This window comes from Danio aesculapii, chromosome 12 (genome assembly GCF_903798145.1).
Source record: "Danio aesculapii chromosome 12, fDanAes4.1, whole genome shotgun sequence".
NCBI classification, from domain to species: Eukaryota; Metazoa; Chordata; class Actinopteri; order Cypriniformes; family Danionidae; genus Danio; species Danio aesculapii.
The window spans coordinates 36,382,009-36,407,684 of record NC_079446.1 but is presented as its reverse complement, the minus strand read 5'-3'; the positions used below and the strand labels follow the sequence as shown (position 1 = coordinate 36,407,684).

The window sequence follows — 25,676 nt, the reverse complement described above, 5'->3', positions numbered from 1 at the left end:
ACTAGTTAGTTTCTCCAACAATGCATTGTGTTCCAACAATGCATTGTGTACCTTACAGCAGCAAGTAAGGTTTGTTTGGGAAACACACCCCAGACTGACTGCCATGTGCCTAAACACCATGTGAGGCCAATAATCAGATAATTCTCTTCTGATCTGATTGGATAAGCAAAACCTCCCACAGAGCTCCCAGAATGCCCTGATATTTGATTTCAGCTAATGACTGGACAATATAAAAAAGCATTCATTTACAATTAAACAAGTTTTATTCACAATAACAATCACTACGCACAAAACACTGTCCTAAAATCAAAGTAATTGAATTGTATTTTTACAAAAAAGAGAAAAAATATATTTGTAATAATTCTACACTATTTACATAGACATGTAATTAGAATTAAAATAAAATAATTACAAAAAATTACAGGTTTGAGCATAGAGTTTCAGTCTCTGGCCTGGGACGTTTCATGGAGTAAATGTGCAGATGTGAAAGCACAGGAGCTCCCAGCAGTGGGAATGCAGAAGTCGCAGGTCAGGGTTTAGCTGCCAGTCTCCTCAACTCCTGGGGCCCTCGCAAGCGTCCCCTTACCCTGTACCTGGCCTTCCCTCTGGACACAAATGTTGCTAGTCTCCTAAACCTGCATTAATCAGCCTCTCCTTTCAGCGTGGTTGAAACTGTGTGTTATCTGATGCTGAACTAACAGAGCACTCATCATTAGGTAGGTCAAAATATCATTTCAAAAATAATTGATTTTTTTGTAGACCCCATTCCCAAATCTCAACCCTGGTACTTCAAAAATATAATTTTAATTTATTTTTTGAATGAAGCATCTAACTTCTTGTCTTTCAATCCACCTGTCAAAAAATCATTCTCACCTGTACACATTTCATTTCTAAAGTGAAAAGACACCGGTCTAGCTTTTTGTAAAATTTAAAAAGTGTTTTCTTTTCATTTGTCTTACCTGACAAATGGGTTTCTTTCTAATAAATACTCTTCATACTGAGGCTAGCTTCACACTATTCCAATCCCTGACTAGCCATTCTTAGGTTGAATATCAACTCAAATATGAAATATCAATAGAACAAAATAACTATAAAAGTGTCTACAAAAAATTGTGTAGCAAAGTACAAAGTCAAAAGGGGAAAGCAAAACTGGTATGATTATATTTGGACAAATTATGTTCCATTTAAAGCCCCTCATTGCATGCCAATCACCTTAATATGAGTTTGTCAAACACCAATTGAATTAATTTCCTTTACCAGTTCTTCATTAGTTGGCTTTGTCTACACTTTGTGTAGTGTGAATGATATAGTTACAGTTTTAGGCTGTGTCCCACAGCTCTCTATCTCAGGTATGTGTGGCCAGAGTTTGGTTGGCGGGGTTCATTCAGCTGGCAGTGGCAGCAGCCTCTTCATTCGTCCCCTCGTCCACCTGATTGCCTTTGCCCATGGCCTTCATCTTAGCCATGATGTCAGTGAAGGTCTCTTTGACCGTTTTCTCCAGGATCCAGCCCTCGCTCTCACTCTCTGGGTCTTCTGGGTTGACCAGCGTGGACTGAGAGGTATTTATGTACTGAAGTCCAATCATTACAGCGCTCTAAAGAAAAGCATACGAGTTAATTAGCTGGACAGAAATATATATTTGTTCTTATTAGTTATATCCCATATAAAATGTCAACAATACATAATTACATAATTTAATTTTCACAAAAAAAAATTACTGTAAACTGTAATGCATTATTACTTTTTTCACTTCATAAACAATGCTGAATGTTTCAACCTAAATTTGGGTAAAATATGGACAAACCCAACCTCCGGGATAAATTTTTCAATAAAAATTTAAAACAACCCAGAATTTTATAGCGTATATAATTCATTACTTTAATTTTATGCATGAACTTTTTTAATGAATCAGAAAAAAAAATTATTTTAAACTATAAAAAGAGCATATTATCATGGCTATCTATGCTTTATCATTACTATCTATTAAAATATTTGGTTGTTTTAACCCAAACTGTGGTAAAATTTGGACCAACGCAACAGTTAATGTAAAATATTTCATTTTATATATGAACAAAATTATGTTCATACATTACAATGTTCAATTTTGAGTTGAAACAACAGTCTACACTTTAAAAATGCTGGGTTATTTCAACCCAAGTTTGGGTAAAATATGGACAAACCCAACCATTAAGGTAAAGTTTAACCCGGTGGTTGATTTTACTCAAACTTGACCCAAATTTGGTATATATATTTAAAATTTGATGTATATCTATTTATGTGGAAAAGGTACTCTTCAAATCTTTTAGGAAAAACTGGTCAAATTAATTATCTTGTATAATTTTTGACACTTTATTTTTAATAGTTTAAAAAAAATAATAATAAGACATATAAACATGTCATTTATATCCATATAAAATCATTGTTTACTTTTCATTTGATCCAGACACCAAAGTGGGACGCATATTGACCCATATTGTTTGTTTGTTTGTTTGTTTGTTTGTTTGATTTAGAATGGATCAAATGTTCTACATCTTTAATTGGTGATTTGAAATCACCTTTTCCAGGAAAGCGAGCCCAAGCTCCACCTCACAGATTAGAGCATTTGATCCCTGTGAATCTTCCGTGTCACCACACCATCTCACACTCCTAATCTCCACTACCTCCAGTTCAAGGTCCTGTTGTTGCCAACGATTCCATGATTTACAACAGCTTGCATCGATATAAACATTTGTGCAAACATTACATAACATTTTTATATGGGTATTTTAAAAAATGGTTAATGTATCATCTATACTGTAATTTTATTTTTAAAAATATATATTTATTTTAAATAAATATTAAGTCAAAACATTATTATTATTATTAACCAACCTTTTTAAAAGTATGATCAGGTAAAAATAGTTCTATAAAAATGTAAACTGTTTTTTCATTTTCTCCATCAAACCTATGAATATTTCTGCAAGGTAGTCAGATGGTTTATCATTATTAATAGTGCTATATGTTCTCACTTATGGTGGCACATTATGTGACTAATGAAAACGGGGCTCTACAGAGAAAATTGTATAATGTCATACAATGACTACATATTACTTTTCCAACTAAGCTCTCACTAATATAGGATTATTTCAAAAAAGGATTATTTCTTTCAGAAAAGGTGTTTAAAAGCTCTCGAATCTGCAGCCAGATCTCAAACCTGCTCCCAAACTGAGTAGTAAGAATTTACCTTAATAGGAGGAAGACAACAAAAACACCTTGTAATGGCAGTTTACAAGATTAACTATCTGGACTGGACAAAACGTACCTTAAGTACTGATCACAGACCTGTTTGACCTTTATAGCACAATCCATTAAGATTAGAGGAACATAATGTAAGTGATTAAGGTCTGATCCTGGATCAGAACATTAAGATATGCCAAAGCTAAACATCTTACTTGCAGGAGGGTGACCAACAGCACAAGAACCCCAATGGTGTTCATCATTCCACCATAGTAGGAGACGAGAGCGTCCCGACAGCCTCGTTTCCAGATGTTTAGGTCCTCAGTGTAGTGATCATAGCTGTAGTGAGCTGAGTTGTTGGTTATTTGCTGTTGGATGCAGGGTCGTGGTGAGCTAGGATTGCAGCAGCTGAAGGGAACGCCATCCATTAGGTATTTCCCATCCACATTGCTGCTGATTCGGCTGAGGGCAAAAAACAGTTGTTTATGTATATGACACCAGCAGCACTCAAGACTCTTTAAAAAAACTGTATTTTCAATTTACACTACATTTAGAATGATCTGAAATGACTCCAGAAACCATGAAACACTCTTTCAAGTCGGTGGCTACCAGTTACCAACACTGTTCAAAACATTTACTTGTGTGTTCAACAGAAAAGCTCACAATGGTTTGGAACCACTTGAGGGTGAGTAACTGTCAAGTAAATTTTCAATTTTTTAGTAAACTACCCCTTTAAGGCTCAAAACTTCAACACCTATTCCAAGCCAATCTACCAGGTATTCATCTGATTGAAAGGGACAGTAAGCTCTGAGGGCAAGAAAATGTGATCCAAGAAGATTAGGGACTAAACCTAAACTGACTAACATGCCTGATACCACTTACACTGCAAATTGACCCCTGCAAATCACCCAATGTCCACCCTCACTTGCCACACAACCACCATTACGTCTCAAAAATAAAGGTGCCAGCAAAAACCCACATCTGTGATGCCACAGGAGAAACTTTGAAGAACCATTTTGTTCATAGAGTCAACTACATTCATGCACAATAAAAATCTTTTATGGTTCTTCATGGAATCATTGATGCCAATAAAGATTAATTTTTTTATTCTAAAAACATTCACAAGAAACTGTTTTGGAGAATTAAAATAGCCTCAAATCTTTGGTTATCTAAATGACCAAACTATTTCTCAACCAAATGAACATTAAGAAGCAAAAAGACACTCACTCTTTGACTTCTTTGGCGCTGAAGTCCAGGTAACGGTTGCTCACCCACTGGATCTCGAACCAGTCTTTGTAGTTGTTGTTGCCACAGCATCGGAACTCCATCTGCATGAGATCCAGAGTCCTCTTCATGTAGCAGCGCCCGGGTGTATCTGTGTCCTTGTAGTACTTCATCCCATTTTTCAGGCCTTCGGCAAGTGTAAACTCTAGAGGAATGCGCATGGCGAAACACAGACCCGCGGTGACAACAAGAAGGAAGTTGAAGACCAAACAACAAATGAGAAAGGGCGTCATAATGGACTTCCATTTCGCATACTTGGAGGAGTCGAGTGAGTCGTAGCAGACTTTGCCGCCAAAGGCATTTAGACAACATGCCAGAAGTCCCACACCGATTAGAATGTTGGGTACAAAATGGCTTTCGTTGTTGTCCATAAGTTCACTTCTCTTACGGAGTTCGATTTTAAAGAAAAGGCCCATGCTGAAGACTAGCACTCCTGCCATTACGGAAAACCAGTACATGAGCCATAGCATCTGGGCAAGCTTTACCCTTTTCTTCAGGTCAAACTTTACCTTCATGAGAGCCATGTTGAACAACTGGTTAAAGTCCAAAGAAAGAAGAAACAAGTCTTTTTTTCAGAGTTTGATGATCTCCACAGAGTTGGCTTACAAAAGTCAAAGGCTGAAAGCACGTTCAAGGCTCAATGTGTAATCCATTCCAGTAAATCAAGAACTTGTTAGCAACATTCATGATCGCATCCATAATAGATTTTTCTAAAGGTGAACCCCAGTGTGAATCATTATCTTAAAAATGGATTTTCATCTACGGCGATTAAAAGCAGTGTCTCGGGTACTGACGCAAATAGTGGTGTCCCTCTATCTGCAAAGGGAGGACAAAAGCCAAGGATCCAAATGATTAAACACAAAGTTACTGTACGTCATCCTAAACCCAGCTAATCACCCTCATCCCATTTACAGAAATCCCTGGCCAGCAGATGAGCCTATCTGTAAAGCTGCTGCTGTGGCGTGTGATTGGCTTGATTGGTCACATGGTGTGGCTGGTATAACTAAAGAGACATCAAAAACCAAGTGGCGATGACTTAAGACCACTACACTTCCACTTCAAGGGTCCTTGAGTTCATCTTGCCAGTGAATGAAAGGATCTCTAAATATATTCTCAAGGTTAAAGTATTCTGGGAATATTGTTGAATTATGATCATTTAAGAGCATACATATACGCCAATCAGATAATGGTCAAATGTTTATTATGTGTTATGTTCATGCCATAGTTATAGTTTGTAGCTCACAAAGTTTGACACAGTTATTGACATAGGACGAGGAGAGGATTAATTACTTTCTGTCAAAAAGAGAGAGAGAAAAGAAAACAAACACTGAAGTAGAGTTTGGGGGCTTTATTCATTTTATATATCATATATTAAGTGCTATATTTAATAAAAAGTTCCTTTTTGTATATTTTCAATAAAGTTTTAACTGTTATAATTTTGCATTTGTATTATTTTCCACATTACTTTTCAATTAAACAAAATAAACCCCTCTCTCTCTCTCTCTCTATATATATATATATATATATATATATATATATAAAGTTTTAGTTTTTTCTTCCAAAGATTAACTTTTAATTCCAGAATTGATCAGTTAGAACTAATTGAAGCACATATGAGTAATACTATTATTGATATTCATAATTTATTAATAAATTTATTAGTTTTAGGTCAACAGTGGTACTAAACAGTTAACCCAAAAATAATATCTCATCATTATAAACTGGCCCCTATGCCATTCCAAACCCATATGACTATCTTTGTTCTGTTTGGGACATTTCTCAGATGTCTTCCTTTACACTGTAAAAAAAGATATGACAAAAAGTCATTGCAACAAATGTTTTTATATTACTGTAACTTTAACATGTTATTCATGCTTCAACTAAATTAATTAATTTATATAAGGTTTAACTTATTTCTAGTCAGTTTGACTAATCGTAAGTTAAGATGACAAGAACATTTTGTTTGATTGAACGAAGCAATTCAAGGCAGTAAGATTTGTTTAACAGTGTAGGTTTCAAAGAAGAAAGAAACTCCCAAGTTCAGGGGAAAAGTAAGCGATTATTGCATTTTAGTTCTTGGGTGAATGATTCTTTGATCAATATTAGTAAATACAGTTATTAGGTGCATACTAATAAGACTTGGCAAATGAACCACAAAGTATAAAATGTTCTGGAATATTGAACATTTAGGGCATATCAATATTACTATTAAACTGATTGAGCACAATAATGTAATCCCACCATGATTGTTCAGAATCAGATGATGTTATCGATTTATTAATATGAATGCAGAATGTTTTAACAAATGTATATTCTTTCAGAACTTTCAACCTTTTTATTATTATTTGTTCTGTGTACCAATTCTATTTTTTTGTACAATGAAACCCAGTGATCCACAGGTCACATAATGTTGCCGACCACACTGTTGTAACCACTGACTTTTTGCTGTATATACAAAAATGTATTTTGTCCACAGAACAATTAATAATAATCAAAAATGTTGAAAACTCTGAAACAATATAAATGTATGAAAACATTAACATAATTTGTGGGTAAATTGTAATACAATCGTATTATAACAGAAAAATCACCAAATAAATAAATAAATGGATTTTCACACCATTTACTCACACTTACTCTAAACTTTTATGAAGTTCTTTCTTGTGTTGATTGAAAAACAAGATATTCTGAAGAATGTTGGAAATCAGCAGCCATTGACATCCATAGGAACAAACTATACTACAGACAGAGGCAGACTTGTGATTTGGGGGTTCTAAGCAATTTCAGGAATGGAGCCCTAGCACTGAAACTCAAAACATTCTCTCAATAGACATTTTTTTCTCTGTAGATTACCATTTTTTCAGTAAATAAATGGCATGTTAAAAAGTATTTAAATAAATATATATATATAAAAGTATATAAAAATAAAGCATATTTAAAGCAGCCTTTTTTTTCTTAATGTAAAATTAAATGCAATAAATTTACAAGTGCACAAACTATGTACAGTTAATTAACCATTTATGTGATTAGATTAATATAAATAAAAAAAAATTTACACAAATTTAATTCACAATCAATCAATCTTGTCACCAATTTTTTTTTATCAGCGGCCGTCCACTAGAAAATGTTATTTTATTTGAACAGGCCCTCGATATCTTAATAAGCTCATAGAGCAGAATCGCTGGGATAGAAGTTTCATTGTTTGTCTTATTTCTACATTTTTCCCAAAACTTCTCAAAATTCAAACTCTGCTTACCTCAGCTCTACTCTGACCGCTGACAGTCTTGAACTGTTCACACCTCGTGGATGTGCAGTACGGAAGGAATGTTCCATTATTCATGGGGACCCCTGGTTATGAAAAGAATAGAGTTTAAATCCTAACAGGTATGGACAGATTTTACAACATATGATTAAAAACTAACAAGAGAACTATGATTAATACAGGTTTCTTGGCATTGGTTGGGGCCCCCTAATTCTCCAGGGCTCCAAGGCATTGCTTACCTTGCATATTGGTTAATTCCACACTGACTAAAAGAGTCAATGGCTGCTGCCTTCTAACATTTTTCAAAATATCTTCTTTTGTGTTCAACAGAGAGAAAAAACTCTAACAGTTTTGGAACCAGTGGAGAATGAGTAAATGATTTTCATTTTTAGGTGAACTGTCCCTTTAAATGCATACTAACATGCCCTGACAAGAGAACCACAAATAAACAAATGTGCTAAAATCAGTGTTTGTATTTATTATATTAATATACAGCATCCAGTTATTTTATGACCATTGTAAATGAGGAACTCTTAAACATTGTGTTTATGGCATCTCAATATTAGTGCATTAACCAATCACACGACAATATAATCCCATCATGATTGCTCAGCTGCAGCTCCCACAAAATCCCAACTACATATTCTCTCAGTCTCAGGAATGACAGTCCAGTTGGGTGATGGTGTCCCAGTGGCGAGCCAGTTGAAATCATCCACTTCTCTCCAATTATTCCTATCAGGACTCAGTCCGGCTACTTTGAAATGATCACGAATGCCTGGATAGGTCCATGTGAATGGGGCAAAGCTGAGCCCGTGACAGTCCTCTATAATTGCCCGGCTGGTCACATGCAGATATACCCGAGTGGCAGTGGTGTTATGGGTGCGCAGCTGCTGACAGGGGAACACTAAAGTGCTGTCAGTGCACTGGTCTACAAACACAGAGCTGGACACCGGCCCGCACAGGATCTCACAGCTGCGGATGTTTCTGATGTGCAAGGTGCTCGGACAGCCATAAAGTCTGACTTGACAGTGGGTCAGGTGAGACAGCAAAACATCTCGCTGCTGGATCTCCTCGGCTTGCTTGACTAAGACTTGATTGTCAAAATTGGAGAATCCATATTGATCTGCAGGGATGGCAGCATCCACCACTACAGTGCCAACTAAATCTGACGCAGGTTTAGCAGGTGTTTGTTGCTGAATGGGTGTAGGCTGCTGCTGCTTACTCGTGTTTCTGGATCTAAAAGCGAATTTCTTTTTAGGCAGAACCTCCTCTCTTTTGTCAGAAATGGAGCTTTGGAGTTTCTGTAGAGATTCCTGTGCTTGTCGTATTTCATATTGGGTTAAAAACATCACGCTGTCGTTGAGGAACTTCTGGAGCTGTTGAAACTTCACCGTTGCCTCCTCCAGTGTTTTTGCGGCTTTCTCGCGGTCGTTACAGCTGGATATCATCTGCTCGAGTTGTGTTTTCTCAGCGTTGAAAGTGGATGTAAAGAAGTCGCTCTTTTCTTCCGTCACGGTTTGGCTTTGCTTGGCGTTTTTTCGGCGCTCCGCCTCTTCCAGCCTCGCTTGATCTCTTCGCAAGACGCTTTCGGGAACTTTGACAGCTGTGTTTGTTTCTCCATCATCCTTCGCCACAATCACTTCTACTCCCAATGCAGCCATGATGCTTCTCAAAGCGGGCGTGGTGAACGCACTCGTGTCATGTGATGATTCATCCGAGTGTGCTTATCGATGATTGGGTTAGAAGTCAGTTCCGTTAGTAACGCTGACTTCTATTGGCGCTTTGAATGTTCACGTTTATAATCACTGATGACTTTCGTTTTGGAAAGAAACTATATATTACTTTGTTTTCTACAGCATTCAAGTTTTTGCTTATTCATTTAATAAATATATGTATGTGAGATGTATATTCATATAAATACAAGCCTTTGTTATTAGAAAATAAAAATATTTTAAGATTAGTGCATATTTACAGTGTTGTGCATGAATAGAACTGATGTTTAAAAATAAATAAAATATTGTAAAATTAATTGTGTTGAATTGTGTGTTTCAGATTTGTAAAATTATCTGAATGATATGGATTTTTATTCGTTAATTTTCCTTCAGCTTAGTCCCTTTATTCATCAGGGGTCACTAACTTATCCAGAATATGTTTTACACAGTGGATGCCCATCCAGTTGCAACCAGTACTGGGAAACAACCATACACACTCATACACTACGGTCAATTTAGTAATTTAATTCACCTATAGTGCATGTCTTTGGACAGTGGGGGAAACCCACGCCAACATAGGGAGAACAAGCAAACTCCACACAGAAATGCCAACTGACCAAGCTGGGACTCGAACCAGTGTCCTTCTTGCTGTGAGGAGACAGTGCTAACCACTCTGTTGCCTGGTTACACTGAAAAAATGCAGGGTTCCACACAATTCATTCATGTTGTCCCAACACAAATAGATTTTTTATTTTTTTTGCGAGTGAGAAATATATGTTTCTTTATTTACCCACATAAAAAACACATTTCAATATATTAAAAACACATACATTGAGAAATGGACTGTTATTGTTTGTTAAAAAGGATAAAGTAAAACGATGTCATTGGGATGAGCTCAGATATTTTTAGTTCAGACTGAAGAGTATTCCAGTATGAGGGGGCGGCATGACTAAAGGCTCGCTTCCCTATTTCAGTTTGAACCCGGGGAACAGTCAAATGATAAGATTCACTTGAACGTAGGGCATACTGGCTTTTAGACTTATGAAGAAGGGAACATAGATATGAAGGCACCAGTCCTAGGAGAGCCTTGTTGACCAGAGTCATCCAGTGGGTGTACCTTCTTACATTCAGAGAATTTGCCGCCCTCAATATTATGCTGCCTCGGTCGCCTTTATGGATGTGCCGGCCCTGGGCCCACCACAACTTGACGTAGAAGTGCGGTTTCCCTGCCCACCAAATTGATTGACAGCCGTATATTGAGATGTCTCTGTAGTAACACGTATAATTATTTCAACAAGACAGGACTTTCGCAAAGCAATCGGGATTAAAAGATCTGTTCAGCTCTCTGTGATCATCAATCATCATCAAATGTGATCAAGAATGAGTTTTACAAGTTTGAAACGTTTATAAAACAGTACATGTTTCTAATGAATTACAGCGATTTTACCGTCTTCATCACCACAGCCGCATGTCAGTACAATTCTAAAAGAAGACGCTTCAATCCCGGTTTGTGGACGTTAAATCAGGCTTATTTTGTACATCCATACAGCAGTGGATATTAACGTGTATCCTGCCACATTTGCCATCCAAAAACAGTGCAAAGTTAAACATTCGCATTTTGTGTGTGTGTGTGTGGGGGGGCGTGCGTGCGTGCGTTAACTTTGTAATGACATCATGTGTCTCATCGTTGCAACAAATACACCATTGGGAAAGTTTTTACTCCAGTATTTCTCACGTACATTACATGAGATCTACTTCCTTCATGTCTGTCACTGTGCTGCTTATCTGACCCAGCCGGAGATTGAGGCACACTCTGACAGGCATGTAGGAATGGTGGGCAGGGAGAACTAGCTTTAAAGGCACAGGTAACAAAAACAGCTACATAGTGTTCAAAGCAGAAAATATTCTGAAACGTATAATAAATAATGTTATGTGTGTTTTGAGCTGAAACTTTACAGACACTTTCTAGAGACACAAAATAAAACTTGTCTTAAATCTGGAAAAAGGGGTCAATTAGGTTCCCTTTAAATGAACCTTTCAATTTGCTATTCATATTAATTATTTTTTAAATAATGTTATGGTTGTAAGCACATTTAGTTTTTTTTTTTTTTTTAGTTTTCGATGTATTAATTTGCATAAAATATTTTTACATTTTATTTTTTGTTCATCAAAACATCAACAGGATGTAAAGCATTAACGCGTTGTTTGTTATATCTGCCCCTAGTTCACACTTGAGACTGATGTGTGATCTCGGGACACATAAAGGTGTGGTCGATGAGGATTCTCCGCCCCCTGTCGATTGTCACAAACACAATTTTTATTCAGTTATTCATATCAGGCATTAGGGGTGATTAATGAAAACAGCAGCTTTAACTTGTGAATTTTGGCGAAAAGTGACACTGGAAGCCGCCTCAATAACAAACAAAGAGTTTAGGAAAACCCTATTCTTTGAAGTAAGGAGCCCTATGCTGTGTAGTGCACTATGTAGTGATGCTGCCTTCTGCTGGAGCCGCACTGCTCCACCGGCCCGTGCAGAGATGGCGAGGAAACCCCGTGGACACGGCACTGCTTTTTCATGACGGTGAGTTTCCCCTTTGAGTGTATTATAATTTTGTGATAAAATTTTCAAGGAAAAAACACACACAACCTCCTTCCTCCCCTTCCTTCGGGGAGGGAAGAGCAAGCGTGGAGAGAGAAAAATCTATCTGAGACTGAGCAGCAAGGACAGTGAGGGAAAAATATATGAGTGGGAGAGGGAGAAAGAAGAAGGAGGAGGAGGAGGAGGAGGGGGAGCAAATTAAAAGTTGCCAAATGGAGATATTGGGTTTCAAGAGGAGTGAGACAGGAGTAAGGGTTTGCCTCTTTTTCAAGTCGTCTTTGTGTGATGCAAATTCAAATAAATATTTATGCTTCGCCAACGATTTGTTCTGCGTTCGGTTTTTGCTCGACGATTTCAGCCGTTTCTTAATAGGTGGGGGAACAACGTCCACACACCGCCCAGAAGGCCATCAACAACTCGGAGTGTGAAGAATGCTAGAGGCTCGTCTGATGATGCTCCGCTTTTACCCCTTCAAAAAAATCCCTAATACGTTGATCAAGCGAGCCGTCCGTCCGGAGCCGAAAACGCGTTTCCTCCGTGCCGCGCTCCTCTCGGCTGTCACAGCTGCGCAAATAATTACGCTTGTAGACGACAATTTTCTAGCCGAGCGATAAAACGAGCTTCTCCAGCCTCGGTCTATTTATGGACAAAGTCCCTGTGTGTTTCTAGCTGTTACTTTCAGCGAGATTAAGGCGGGTTTTGTGCGTACTGCCCTTGCGCCATGGAGAGCCTGTTTAGTCCTTCCTGCCACACTGTGTGACAAGTGAATCAGTAAAAATGCGTCGCCTTGCTTCGACAGGGTTTTAACTTTACTCTGCATTTTGAGGGGTTGCTGGTTTTCTACGTGTCTCTTTCCGCCCCTTTGACTTAACAAAGAGGATAGATAATTTTTTTTGCTGGTGTAAGAGAGGAAGAAAAAAATGATTCATCTCCTCCCTCATTTGGCTTGCTATGTTGACCACAGCCGAATGCGTGTTATATCTCAGATCTTCTGTTCATAGTTTGGTTAATAAAACCCCGCGTTTGCATGCAAATTGACATTTTTAATAATATTTTAAAGTTGTTTATTAAGGACGCGTAAAAAGGCCCAAATAACCGGTCACATTTTTTTCTTTCATTGGACGGATACTGCGAGGTTAAACCTGCTGGATGCTGATAATTTAGCTGTAAACAGCACGTATATAATATCCTAATATGTTATGTAACTTATAATATTGCTTAATGTTGTTATTCACTCGTATACCTTATGATCTTTAGACTGATCTTTTTTTTCAGCTGATCGAGCCGTTTTTATTTTACTCTGTCATGCATTTCACGAGTTTTTGTCCAGTATGTGCTGCGTAATAATGAAATGCATTTAAAAATGCGCATTTTTGTTTGTATTTCTGCATGTTTTTAACCTTTTTAACGACACACGTCGTTTGTTTTTTAACACAAAGCGAAAATGACTGTCAATCAAATGCTATTCAAGCATGAAGTCCCTTTGGGGAAAACACACAACCCATTTCTTTCCCTCACTTGTCTTAGTCGAAATATGTTATAAAACATTAACAGCTTGTCAAGAGAACAATCAAACTGGCCAAACATGTTTCACCCATCCCCCCACAAGGAGTCCTCCTTGTCACATTTCCACACAAGTTGTTCACATTTCTACTGTAAAAAAAATATGAATTGAAATTACAGTCGAGTTACATTTATACACAGTACAAGATATCTGCGTCACAACGCCCTTTGTCTGTCGACTGTAGCGAACAGTGGCGCAGTTTCAATCACCAGCCGCCATTTTAAAGTCTCTATAGGGTACGGACAATATCTGCAGCCAAGCGTGAAGACGCTCTGTCACACAAATTTATTCTGCATTCTTAAACATGCAGATCATATTCGTGTATTCAGTGTATATTACAGTACAGTTTAGTGTACTTAAGCACTAAACAGAAGTTTACTGATTTATTCTAATTATAATATGTGTTTAATGCAAAGCCCTTTGACTATTTTTAATTTGGGTTTGTGTGTGTTCTTTTATGAAAATAAAATAATAAAGGCGTAGACTGCCACATTATACACAATATATTAAACATTTATGATATTTCATTTTAGTTTGTGCATCGCTGGCATAGAAATATGTTAAAAGCCTGGGATAGAGGCCTGTGACAGTTGAGACCATTTAGTCTATATCAAATACTTTCTGGCATTTAATATTATGCAAGAGCTCTCCTTACAATCCCTGAAAAAGTTCATTAACACACTGGCTGATATTATTATAATATTTGTATTTTGTATAGAGTGCAATGCACACTACATTTGTTGGATGCTTCAGGAGTATTTAATGACAAATGTTTAACTATAGCTAAATGCCAGGGCAATTCTGTCCATTGTAAAATCTTAAAATCTGTTATTACTATGTGACAGGTGTCATGGATGATGAAGACGACCGCCGTCTTCTGGATTTTATAGGGTAAGAAACTTTGATGGTTCTTTAAAAAAAGCTACACATCATTTAGTTTTACCAATCAAACATACAAATGTGTTTAATGAACTGTTTTTTTTTTTTACAGAGATGTGCAAGCATTGAATGAGTATCTTCATGGTTCAAATAGTAAATCTGTAAGTATGCTTACACACCACATGTAGGTGCTATACAGTATTTAAAGGTTATTGATAACTTTCTTTGACATTCGAACAGATTGGAGAAGACGATGTGACGAATGCAACTTTTGGTTCAGCCAGCTCATTCTTCACCAGTGACACTGTGAGTATAACCCATACTCTACTATAATATGTCAGTTAACATGGACACCAAATTTGCCACACCTCTGTACAGCTATTTTGTCAATAGGAAAATACCTTTATAGCTAAACTCACATTTAAATTAAAACCTTCAAAAAATGTTCCATCAAACTATGTTTTGTATGGTCAAACTTAAAAAGTGCATATTTCAGTTTGATATAGCGAATGCATTTGCAAGCCCAGTCAAATACACTTTTTTTTTGTCATTTGATAGCTTGGCGGTCAACATATTCATGCCTGAACATTTGATACTTGTCCAGACATTATTTTTCTCCAAGTGTTACCAGGCTACACATGCAATGCATGCATGTGTTGATAACATGAACTGATTCCATTTAACTTTTCATACACCCTGTTGTACATTAAAAACCTTAACTCAGCTTAAATGTTTGAATGGTAATCATCATTCAATAAAATACGAGTGAGTCTAGATTTGGTTTCATTTTCAGGGTGGCTCCAGTGAAGGACTCAAAGATGGCCACAATCATTTGGGAGAGTTTGGGGAGGCTGGTGATGCTGAGCTTCAGCTCTCAAGCAGTCTTCCGTTCATCGAGGATGATCTGGACAGTGAAACTTCAGCAGATGGAGTCAATCTCGGTGGCGAGGACCAACCTTTCGACATCCTCCAGAAGTCATTGCTGGAAGCAGATATCACAGAGCAGACATTGGCTCAAGAAGCCCTTCTGGACTCCCAGCCATCTCTCATTCCCACAGCTACCGCCTTCCCTCAGCAGCTGGTCTCTGGAGGGTTTGCAGGGGTTGCGGGTCCTGGTGTGGTGGCACCATTGGCACAACCTCAGGCTTTTATCCAACAGGTTCCTCAACTACCCTTGCCAAATGGCCCCGCTGGACACATCCAGGTAGTGGGATCCTTCAATGGCAGTGCCTCCTCTATGATGACTATCAACAGTTTGGAACAGCCTCAGATCTTGTTGAGGCAGAGTGGAAATGTAGTGACAAACAACAGCGGACAGGGTACTATGTTTGCCCCTTCCACAGCTAATCAGGTGTCAATGTCCTTCAATAAAGGGACGATACCAGTTCAGAATATTATCATCCAGAGAGGCCCTACGCAACAGACATTGGTCAGACCCATTCAGCCTAAACCCTTACAGACAGGGGGACAAACTGTATACAATATCAGCAACATAGGGATTCAACCTAGCACTACCACTACTGGGAATTTAGTCAGTAGCCCGTACACAGCAACTGGCTCTCCTCAGCCTGCTCAGCAGGTTAAAGTGGTCAATCCAGCCAGCAGCATTGTAATGCATTCTCCTCTAGGGCAACAAGCGCAAACACAGTCCCAGTCGAATCTGCCTCAGGGGCAGTTTTTACTCCCCAGTTCAATTTCCCTCACCCCTGGTACAACAGTCCATGGCTTCCAGGCTGTGAATGGCCAGATGTTACAAGCAAACACTCAAGTGGGCGACCCGTCGTCAATGAGCACTACTACATACTCCATCCTCACCAATCAGAACACAGCAGTACAGCTTATTGCTGGGCAGAACTTTTCAGCTGGAGGCCAGTTGATAGTCAATCAAGGTTTGGTCAGTGGCGGTCAAATAGGCCAAGCTTCACCGACTCCTGTTGTGCAGGTGTCTCAAAGGCCTGGTGCTGCGGCCAAAGTTTGGACTTCCAGCGCCTCGCCGAGCCCAACACCTGTACAGGCAACACAGACTTCAAGCCACCTCACTATGATCAGTTCTGGTGTGCAAGGACCACAGGTTTGTCAACAGTTATCTGTGAACCCAGGACAGCATCTTCTTATGCCCGTGGGCCAGAATGCTTCAGTTACTTCTGGGGTTCAGGAGTTTCAAGTCTCTTTAAACCAGGTGAATATATAGGTTTATTTTATTGCTACTTGTTTGCTTCTATAAAGTTGTAGTTTAGTCTCATCTAAATTTTACTTTAATTTCTAAGGACACCATGGCAGCAACACAAAGAGGGCAGACACAATTAGTAAATCTCCTTGGTACCAAAGGTAAGACTCCTATTAAAATATTAAGCTTCCATTAGTAATCATAAGGCCCTGTTTTCACTACATATTAAGGTGTTTTCAGTGATCCCGGTTCAGACGCATTAACATGCATCCATCTTTTGCAACCACTTGTGTTCAGAATTTAGCAAGACCCCTTTTCTCTTATTTGGTCTTGCTCTACACCATGTCATTCATCTTATGAGCAAGCAGGAAAACATATGAATAAAAATAATGTGGATGATTCAATAACTATGATTTCAGTCATAATATGTGTTTTGGTACCTCGCAGTGAAGTATACATTTCTTCTTTAGTTGCAAACCAATCATAAACTTATAAACACTTATTGGGCTCTTTGCACTGTATATTTGGTATTGCTGCTTATGTTCATCAAAATTTTCTCTTTTGGATGTAAAATGGATTTTTTTCTATCTTTATTTTGAATCATAGCTGTGAAACCGCTCACTCCTGCCAGTCAGGAATTGCCTCTCACACCGAAGCGACCTGCAACTCAGCAACTTACTAGAGGAGAATTGTGAGTGACCTGACTGTACTTTATACCAATTGAAGCATGAAAGAAGTGTGGGATTTTTCACTCATCTGTAGTAAATAAAATATCAAAAACGATTAGCATGATAAACACCAACAGTAATTAAATAATGTTTATTTAATATAGTAAATTTGTTTGTGTATGGCCATACACCCAAAGCACTTCACATTCATAGCAGAAGGTCTCTCCACACCACCACCAGTGTGTAACATCCACTTGAATGATGCGACGGCAGCCACAGGACAATGGCGCCAGTGCGCTCATGACACACCAGCTATAGGGGGAGTGGAGAAACAGTGATAGAGCCAATTCGGTGGATGGGGATGATTGGGAGGCCATGATCGGTAAGGGCCAATGGAGAGAATTTGGCCTGGACACCGTGTTTACACCCCTACTCTTTACGAGAAGTGACATGAGATTTTAATGGCCACAGAGAGTCAGGACCTTGGTTTAATGTCTCATCCGAAAGACAGGCCCTCACTGACAGTATAGTGTCCCCTTCACTTTATTGAGGCATTAGGACTCACACAGACTGCATGTTGAGCTCCCCCTGCTTGCCTCACTAACACCACTTCCAACAGCAACCTAGTTTTCCCATGTAGTCTCCCATCCAGGTACAGACCAGGCTCAGCCCTGCTTAGCTTCAGTGAGTAACAAGCGTTGGTTCAGAAAACGTTTACTGAAATAACCTGTTTTACCAGTTCATATGCAAACAAGTAACCAGTCAACATAAATAAGCTATGACTTTATCAAAATATCTAGATATATCCTGGTGATGATGTCAAAATGTAAGCATCCATTTACCCAGTTAGGAGTGTTCCTTTAGCTATGATGTTATATACAGCATTAAACTAGTAGAGTATTTAAAATGTCAGCAGGACGCTTGACTCATTTTCATATTTTGTATGTTTTATTGCACTGTTGTTTCAAGTAAGTTTTCGATATATTTATTTCCTTATCTTCTCACTGTGGTTGGATGCTGTTAAATCTGCTGTGATGCTTTCCTGTCACATATTACACATACACGCCATTAAGCAACACGAATTATACTTGTTTTTTACATTTGCACACAGTTGAACACACATCTCTTAGAGTATACGCCAATTGATAGAGTGTATGAACGCAAATGCTCAATACATGTCCACTAGAAATATATATTCTTGTCCAGTGTCTGCACTTTGACTCTTAAAATATCAAATGTCTTTTTATTTGTATAAAGTTGATAATAATAATAATAATAATAATGTATTGTTAGTATAGATGCATGCATGCAAATGCACTTAACAATTGTAACTTTTTTTTTTACAGGGTCCTCCAGCAGTTAAGACAGGATCACAGTAGGGTCTTGTCCTCAGATCGGACACCCTTCACTTCATTAAATGATGTCATAGACAGATTACTGCCCTATCATGTTTTCCAAGGCTCACCGCCACAAGATGAAGACTTCGCCAAAGGTGCATTTTCAGCATGCCCTTAACATTATTCTTCTTTAAATAGTTACTGAACAAATATGCTATTGTTTTTTACAGTGGATGAGGAGTTTGAGGCAGTTGCGACACAAGTGTTAAGCAGAACTCAGACCATGGTGAACAAATACAGGCGCTTACTCATGGTGGAGGCAGAGGTATGTTCACACATCGACCAAAACATGTTATTGTGATTTAAAGGTCATTTCTAAAGTGTCTTTTGCGTTAACCAAAACCGTTCACTGGTTGATGCTCTTTCAGAGGTCCAGCCCTTCATCAGAAATGGTGATGATTGACAGGACTTTTAACCAAGAGGAAAGGGGCAACTTGACTCAAGACAAAAGGATGGTGCTAGTGGATCCAGGTAAGGGATGTTTGGATTTGGATTATTTCATTAAAAGTAAAGTAAAAAAGACCAGAATCAGGGTTCCAATGCTTCTTGAAAGTACTTGAATTACAGACATATGAATTCAAGGCCTGGAAAGTACTTAAAAAGCCCCTATTATACATTATAAAAGGTCATATTTTGTTTTTGGAGTCTCCAACAACAGGCTGATATGCATGCAAGGTCAAAAAAACACGTTCATTGTCTTATAATATGCATTTATTGTTACCTAATTATCCCAACGACTCCCATATGATTTGTTCAGTGATTCATTTGTTCCTAAAACCCTTCCTTTGTGTGAGGCTAATCTGTGCTGATTAGTCCGAGGACACAGTCTGATTGGTCGACTGTGTTCAGCTTGAGACAGAGAGAAACGGCTAGCACGCTTATGAAGTACTCAAAGCACAGAGTATATGTGTGAGTCCAATGCAGGCATGCAATAAAGCAATCCAGTTGAACACCAGCATATTCCTCTATTCTTAACCACAACCCTAAGTATTAATATGGACACACATTCAGTATTAATACATACAGTTGAACTATTTTGAAAATTGACCACGCTGAGAATGTGTAGGAACAACTGATGGTGGACATAACGACAAGCAGCAAGAGATCGCAAACACGAAACGCATTTAAATCAGTAAAGAAAGAAGCATGCGTCGCGTTTTCAATCTGGTTTTGTATGCAATATGTGAATTAGCCCATACAGACTTAACCTGAGAGATACATTACAAGCACTGATCTATAATAGATACGTGATTACAAGCTGCACAGAGCGATTACAAGTTACAACACACAATTAAATACATATTTTGCAAACTACAGAAAACGAAGCAACCATTTTAATCACACTTCAAAATGTGTAGGAAGGAGAAACACTTACAGGATCTGGAGGAAACTGGTCCATACAAACTGTGTAACAGTTACTGACAAAGTCCCATACATTAGTAGTCTTTGCTGATTCTTTCTTTAATAACAAACGGCTGACGAATCCTACGCTGTAGGGTAGGGTATTGTATCAATCATCAGGAACAAACACAGCAAATGGTTGGCTATACTGTGGTGTTGTTGTGAAAATGAACTTTAACCCTTTATTCCCCACAGCCGCATGTCTGGCCATCTCTCAGTGATCGTAATCTTTGAGTCATGATCAATCCTATGATCCCTCGCACTCCGCTAGTGTCTGAAGGGAAAGGCACGTTCACGTTTTACCAGATCCGGTAGTTCATATTTGGCATTGTTTCGTGTTGATGTCAATACGAACAGGCAAAAGATCCAGACGAACAATGAATCATTTAAACGACTTTGAGTCAAATCTTTTATGGAAAATCAATATTTTTAAACAAGGTGCATTTTCAGATTTAAATCTCATTTGTATGTTTTCATTCACTTAGAGCTGTGTTGCATACTGCATGGAAGGTAATTTTCAAAAACCTATAATAGGGGCTCTTTGAAAACAAACACAGGTCCTTGAATGTGCTTGAATTTAAAGTTTATGGTGTTATTTCAACAATTGTACTGTGCTGCTTTCAAAAACTAAACGAAAAACCTAAGAAATTCTTAATTCAAAAATCTTAAATTTTAATCTTATACAAGAACTTTGACAAATAATGCATGTTATCAATATTTCAGAAACTGCATTTGAATATTACCAGTATTGAATTAACTAATTGTATTACTATTCTTTAAACATGACTAAAAATCACCCATTCAAAACAAAACATTATCATTACTAGGACATTTTAATTGTACATATTAAGTGTAAGCGAAATGTCAGGTGCAGGAAGGACTTTCATGGCGCTATATATGGGGGGAGGGAGGTGTGAATTACAAAGGTTTGTGATTAAAAAAGTCCTTGAAAGTCGTTGAATTTGGTGTCCCAGAAAGAGTGGGAAATGTAACAAAGTGTAAAATCATGTTATGAGTTACTATTATCTCATAGCATTAAACTAATAGCTATAGGTCCAAACAAACTGAGAATTTTCATGTTGTGTTTCTCAAATACGCACCGGAGAGTTTGCCACTGTGATGTTGTGTGCTTGCTTGCCTGTATATTTGTAACATTTTGCCGCATCGTTCACTCAGATAGCTTCCTGGAAGAATTCTGCTGCGGCCCTAAACGGAAGGTCCCAAGTCCTGAAGTCTTGACCCCAGCCTCGCATGAGGCCATGCCAAGCAAAATGGAAACCTCCCCAAGTCATTCCATAAGTCACACTGGAAGAGATGGGCAGAGTATGAACAGCCACACAGAAACCACTTATAGGACAGAATCTCAACAGCAAGAAATGGAGGAACACAGAAGAACTCCAATAAAATGCATCTTGGACCTTAAAAAAAAGACCTCCAACAGCATATTCGGCAGCAAAAGTCAACACGTCCACTACCCTACATCTCCCAAACAATCACAGCAAAGCTCTGCTAAAGGCTACCCTTCGAACCCGGGTCACGAACAGCAGCTTCCTTCAGATCCCGGTCAAGTCTCATTGGCTGATTCAGACTCAGTGCTGGAGGCGGCCGTCAACAGCATCTTAGAATGTTAGACTGTGCCATATTTATGTTGGTTCCATGTTCTCATTTCATGCCACGTGTGTGAGCTGATTAGACGTATGTTGGCATTATCGCGGTTTAAAATGCACATTATGGCTGCGTCGAGGGTAAAACCGATAGTGATACTCTAATACTGTGCCTGTTGAACTAGAGAAGTTTACAAGAGAAAGCCTTTTTGACAGTGCTTCACAGGATACACTTGCAATCACACAGTGATATATGCACACACATACACACAATCAAGCAGTAAGTACATGTGATTTTCTTGGAATGTCAAGAGTAGACATTCGATATTTGTAGCTTATCAGACAATATCAGACACTTTGTTCATCATTAGTCAGTCCGCACTTAAGGTTGTAACACTTATGTTGTATCATTGCAGTAGACCAAGTGAGGCACACAAACACACCTGCGCGTTTAATTGTTTGAGCATCGATTATGCTCATTTTATTTGGTTTACTTTTGTTTTGCAATTAGTTTTGTACCTTAAAGGTATGTTACCTCTCCACAGAGACAAAACGCACTTGTGTGGGTTTTGTGCAAGGGGAAAGTTAAGTCCTCAGATTGAGGGTACAATGTTACATTGTCTTTTTTTCTTTGATTTAATTCATTTATATAAATGATACATTATAATTTTTTTGCTGGAGAAATTATGTGCTGTTGTGCACCTTAAGTTAGTGTCGCATGAATGAGAGTCACATTTCAACTAAAAATCAAGGGAAAGGAAAAGAAGAGAGCAAAAAAAAAAAAAGTTTTCCCAGCAAATAATTTTGTGTTTAATAGACGTCTAATAGACATCTAAACGTAGACATCTTGGCTAAAACAAGGCTGTCAGTGAAAATCTAATAGATATATAATAGCCCAAAACTAGACTAGTCATCAATTAGACAATTAGAGTTTATATGTGTAGTCAATTATTTCTGTTTATTTGATGACTAGTCTAGTTTTGGTCTATTCTTAGACGTCAATATGATTTTCAATGACAGCCCAAATTTAGCCTTGTTTTAGCCAAGATGACTTTGTTTAGATGTATATTAGACATCTATTAGCCTTGTTTTAGCCAAGACGGCTGTTTAAACATCTATTAGCCTTGTTTTAGCCAAGACGACTATGTTTAGACGTCTGTTAGACATTTATAAGCCTTGTTTTAGCCAAGATGACTATGTTTAGACGTCTATTAGACATCTATAAGCCTTGTTTTAGCCAAGACAACTATGTTTAGATGTCTATTAGACATCTATAAGCCTTGTTTTAGCCAAGATGACTATGTTTAGATGTCTATTAGATATCTATTAGCCTAGTTTTAGCTAAGGTGACTATGTTTAGATGTCTATTAAACATCTATTAGCCTTGTTTTAGCCAAGATGACTATGTTTAGACGTCTATTAGACATCTATAAGCCTTGTTTTAGCCAAGACAACTATGTTTAGACGTCTATTAAACATCTATAAGCCTTGTTTTAGCCAAGATGACTATGTTTAGATGTCTATTAGACATCTAATAGCCTTGTTTTAGCCAAGACGACTGTTTAGACGTCTATTAGACATCTATTAGCCTAGTTTTAGCTAAGGTGACTATGTTTAGATGTCTATTAAACATCGATTAGCCTTATTTTAGCCAAGACGACTATGTTTAGACATCTATTAGACATCTATTAGCCTTGTTTTAGCCTAAACGACTTTGTTTAGATGTCTATTAGACATCTATTAGCCCTGTTTTAGCCTAGACGACCATGTTTCGACATATACTACGTTTAGGTGTCTATTAGCCTTGTTTTAGTTTTTTTTATGACAATTAAGCCTCTTTTAATCAAACACTAATTTTCATTATCAAATTTCTGTTGTTTATGCAATTAACCATCATAATCTTGATATTAAATCTTGTCTTATTAATGCTTTTTTATTTAATTTAGCATGAGTCAGAATGAACAATTACTAGCATTAGAATTTAAAAAAATGTTACTTTCAATTTTTTTACATCATCATATATTGATGCTTTTTTCATAGTTTTTATTTATTAAAAGTTTGTAAACGTGCTTAATTGTCTTGAAAAAACATCAGTACAACTGTCTCACTCAATTACGTCCTTCTTACTTCTTTCCCTTGATTTTTGGAATTTGTTCGTTTTGTTTTTTGTGAGATTCACCCACATTATTATGTTTTTTCTCTTGTGCATTGAGTCCCCTGCTGGTCAGGCTGTAGTCTTGGCAGTCGGTTTGCAGTTTCTGTCTCTAGTGGCAGCTTATATTTGCACATGTGGACCTGATACGGATAGCCATGCTCACAGCTCCTTTCCAGATCAATCCTCTCATATGGTTTAAAACTGGTGAATGCAGATGTAGTGTCGTCACAACATATCAGGGGGGTTCTTTTATTATAGGCATCTAATTAGTTGCATTAGGAGATGGCTGTTTACTGAGAATAATCTATTTTGGGTAGGAGGAGTATGGGCCCACTTTTTGACATAACAATAAAAAATTACTAAAGGGAGAAAGTCCTGTTTTGTAGATTAGAACACGTATTGATTGTGCCATGGAAATATATGACCAAGACAATATCAAAAACTGACCAGAGCAGAGAACTTGTGGCATGTGGGCATTTCCATTAGCATCCATTCCAGAGCCGAAGGGAAGGTTTCCATCTATACATCTCTCATCCTGTTGTTTAGCATCATTAACACTAAACGCCACTGTCTTTCCCAGCAATTCAACCAAAAATAACAGACATTCTCTCTGATCTGAGCTCTAACGGTCGGTTTTAGGGAGCATTCTTGAAAGACCTTCACTTTCGAAGGGCTTCTTTGCCTTAGGACAGAGCGAGTGAAAACAAGTTAAAATAGTCTATCATTTACTGTTTTTACTGCTTTTTGTTGTGCGAGTGTGGCCTTCAGTTATTGTAATACCCCATGGTAAATGTTGCTTTTATCATTTACTTTTCTGCATCACCCGAAACTTGATTTGTAATGTTTGTATTACGAGAAATAAAACATGAAACACAAAATATTTATACTTTTTGTAAAGAAAAAGAATGTAAAACAAACAAAAAAAAGTTTTTATGTTAAGTATGTGTTCACATCATACCGTATGTGGTCGGTTCATGATTTGTTGTTTTTGTGAGTGTTCATTACAACAGCAAAGATAAATATTAAAAATTCATTTTGAATACAGCCAATCTTTTGTATTGTCTTGCTTTTAAAGTAACAATTATACAGCCTCTTGGTTGTTCTAAGCTCGCATCAGTTGTGTCGCTTCACTTCCATTCATGTATTTTCTCACGGGGCATCATGGGATAACATAGCGTCCATCGGATGCACACTTCAGAATCTCGCCGGAAGTAGTAGGTCATCCCGGTGTCATGAGAAATCGAGTCCCCATGGGTGATCCTATTGGTTCACTGGAGATGTAATAGGTATAGTTTGTAGTGCCTGATTAAAAATATATATATAAATGCAGCGAAATCTCATTTAAATTTATATAAATTAAAGAGTTATGATGACATAAAAAGTATTTTAAATTATGTATTTTGTATACTGATATAACTAAAGGCATGTGTTGTGGCATGGAGAATTTCTCTTACCTGCTTTTATTTTAGATAGCCTACAACGTGCTACCACTTCATATGTAAATATTTAATGTTACATATAAATACATAAAAAAAATTTAAAAATCAACAATAAATGTTTATAAACGTTTCGATTATTTTAATTATGCGTGTCTTTAACTTTTAGTTACCGATAATAATGTTACTATTACTATTAGTCTTGTTAAAATCTCAACTACCCAACTACAGGTCCTTCTCGCATACTGTTTTTCAAATTCTATAAATTCGGACATACTACTCGGCTCGCATACTGTAATGTATGGAAGTATGCCATTTCGGACGTGTAACTA

General features: G+C 37.6%; 3 protein-coding genes across 4 annotated transcripts; 1 reads left to right on the top strand and 2 right to left on the bottom strand.

The window, feature by feature from the left end:
- Positions 1–405: 405 nt before the first annotated feature.
- Positions 406–5,742, bottom strand: prph2a (peripherin 2a (retinal degeneration, slow)). Its single transcript, XM_056469619.1, has 3 exons — positions 4,444–5,742; positions 3,432–3,678; positions 406–1,594 (listed from the first exon to the last, which is right to left on the bottom strand). Exons 1-3 carry the CDS (start codon positions 5,022–5,024, stop codon positions 1,385–1,387), a joined length of 1,038 nt encoding a protein of 345 aa, XP_056325594.1. The 5' UTR covers positions 5,025–5,742; the 3' UTR covers positions 406–1,384.
- A 2,478-nt stretch (positions 5,743–8,220) lies between these two features.
- tbcc (tubulin folding cofactor C) lies at positions 8,221–9,451 on the bottom strand. Its single transcript, XM_056469502.1, has one exon. The coding sequence runs from the start codon at positions 9,421–9,423 to the stop codon at positions 8,362–8,364; it is 1,062 nt and encodes a 353-aa protein (XP_056325477.1). The 5' UTR covers positions 9,424–9,451; the 3' UTR covers positions 8,221–8,361.
- Positions 9,452–11,801: 2,350 nt separating this feature from the next.
- bicral (BICRA like chromatin remodeling complex associated protein) lies at positions 11,802–24,952 on the top strand. Of its 2 annotated transcripts, none has more exons than XM_056469228.1 (11): positions 11,802–12,055; positions 14,483–14,528; positions 14,629–14,677; positions 14,757–14,822; positions 15,310–16,695; positions 16,784–16,844; positions 17,290–17,374; positions 18,698–18,843; positions 18,919–19,013; positions 19,117–19,219; positions 21,326–24,952. In XM_056469228.1, exons 1-11 carry the CDS (start codon positions 11,965–11,967, stop codon positions 21,778–21,780), a joined length of 2,583 nt encoding a protein of 860 aa, XP_056325203.1. In that variant the 5' UTR covers positions 11,802–11,964; the 3' UTR covers positions 21,781–24,952. The 2 variants fall into 2 exon arrangements, with proteins under 2 accessions (XP_056325203.1, XP_056325204.1); XM_056469229.1 differs by lacking the exon at positions 11,802–12,055 and adding an exon at positions 12,135–12,321.
- Positions 24,953–25,676: the final 724 nt, after the last annotated feature.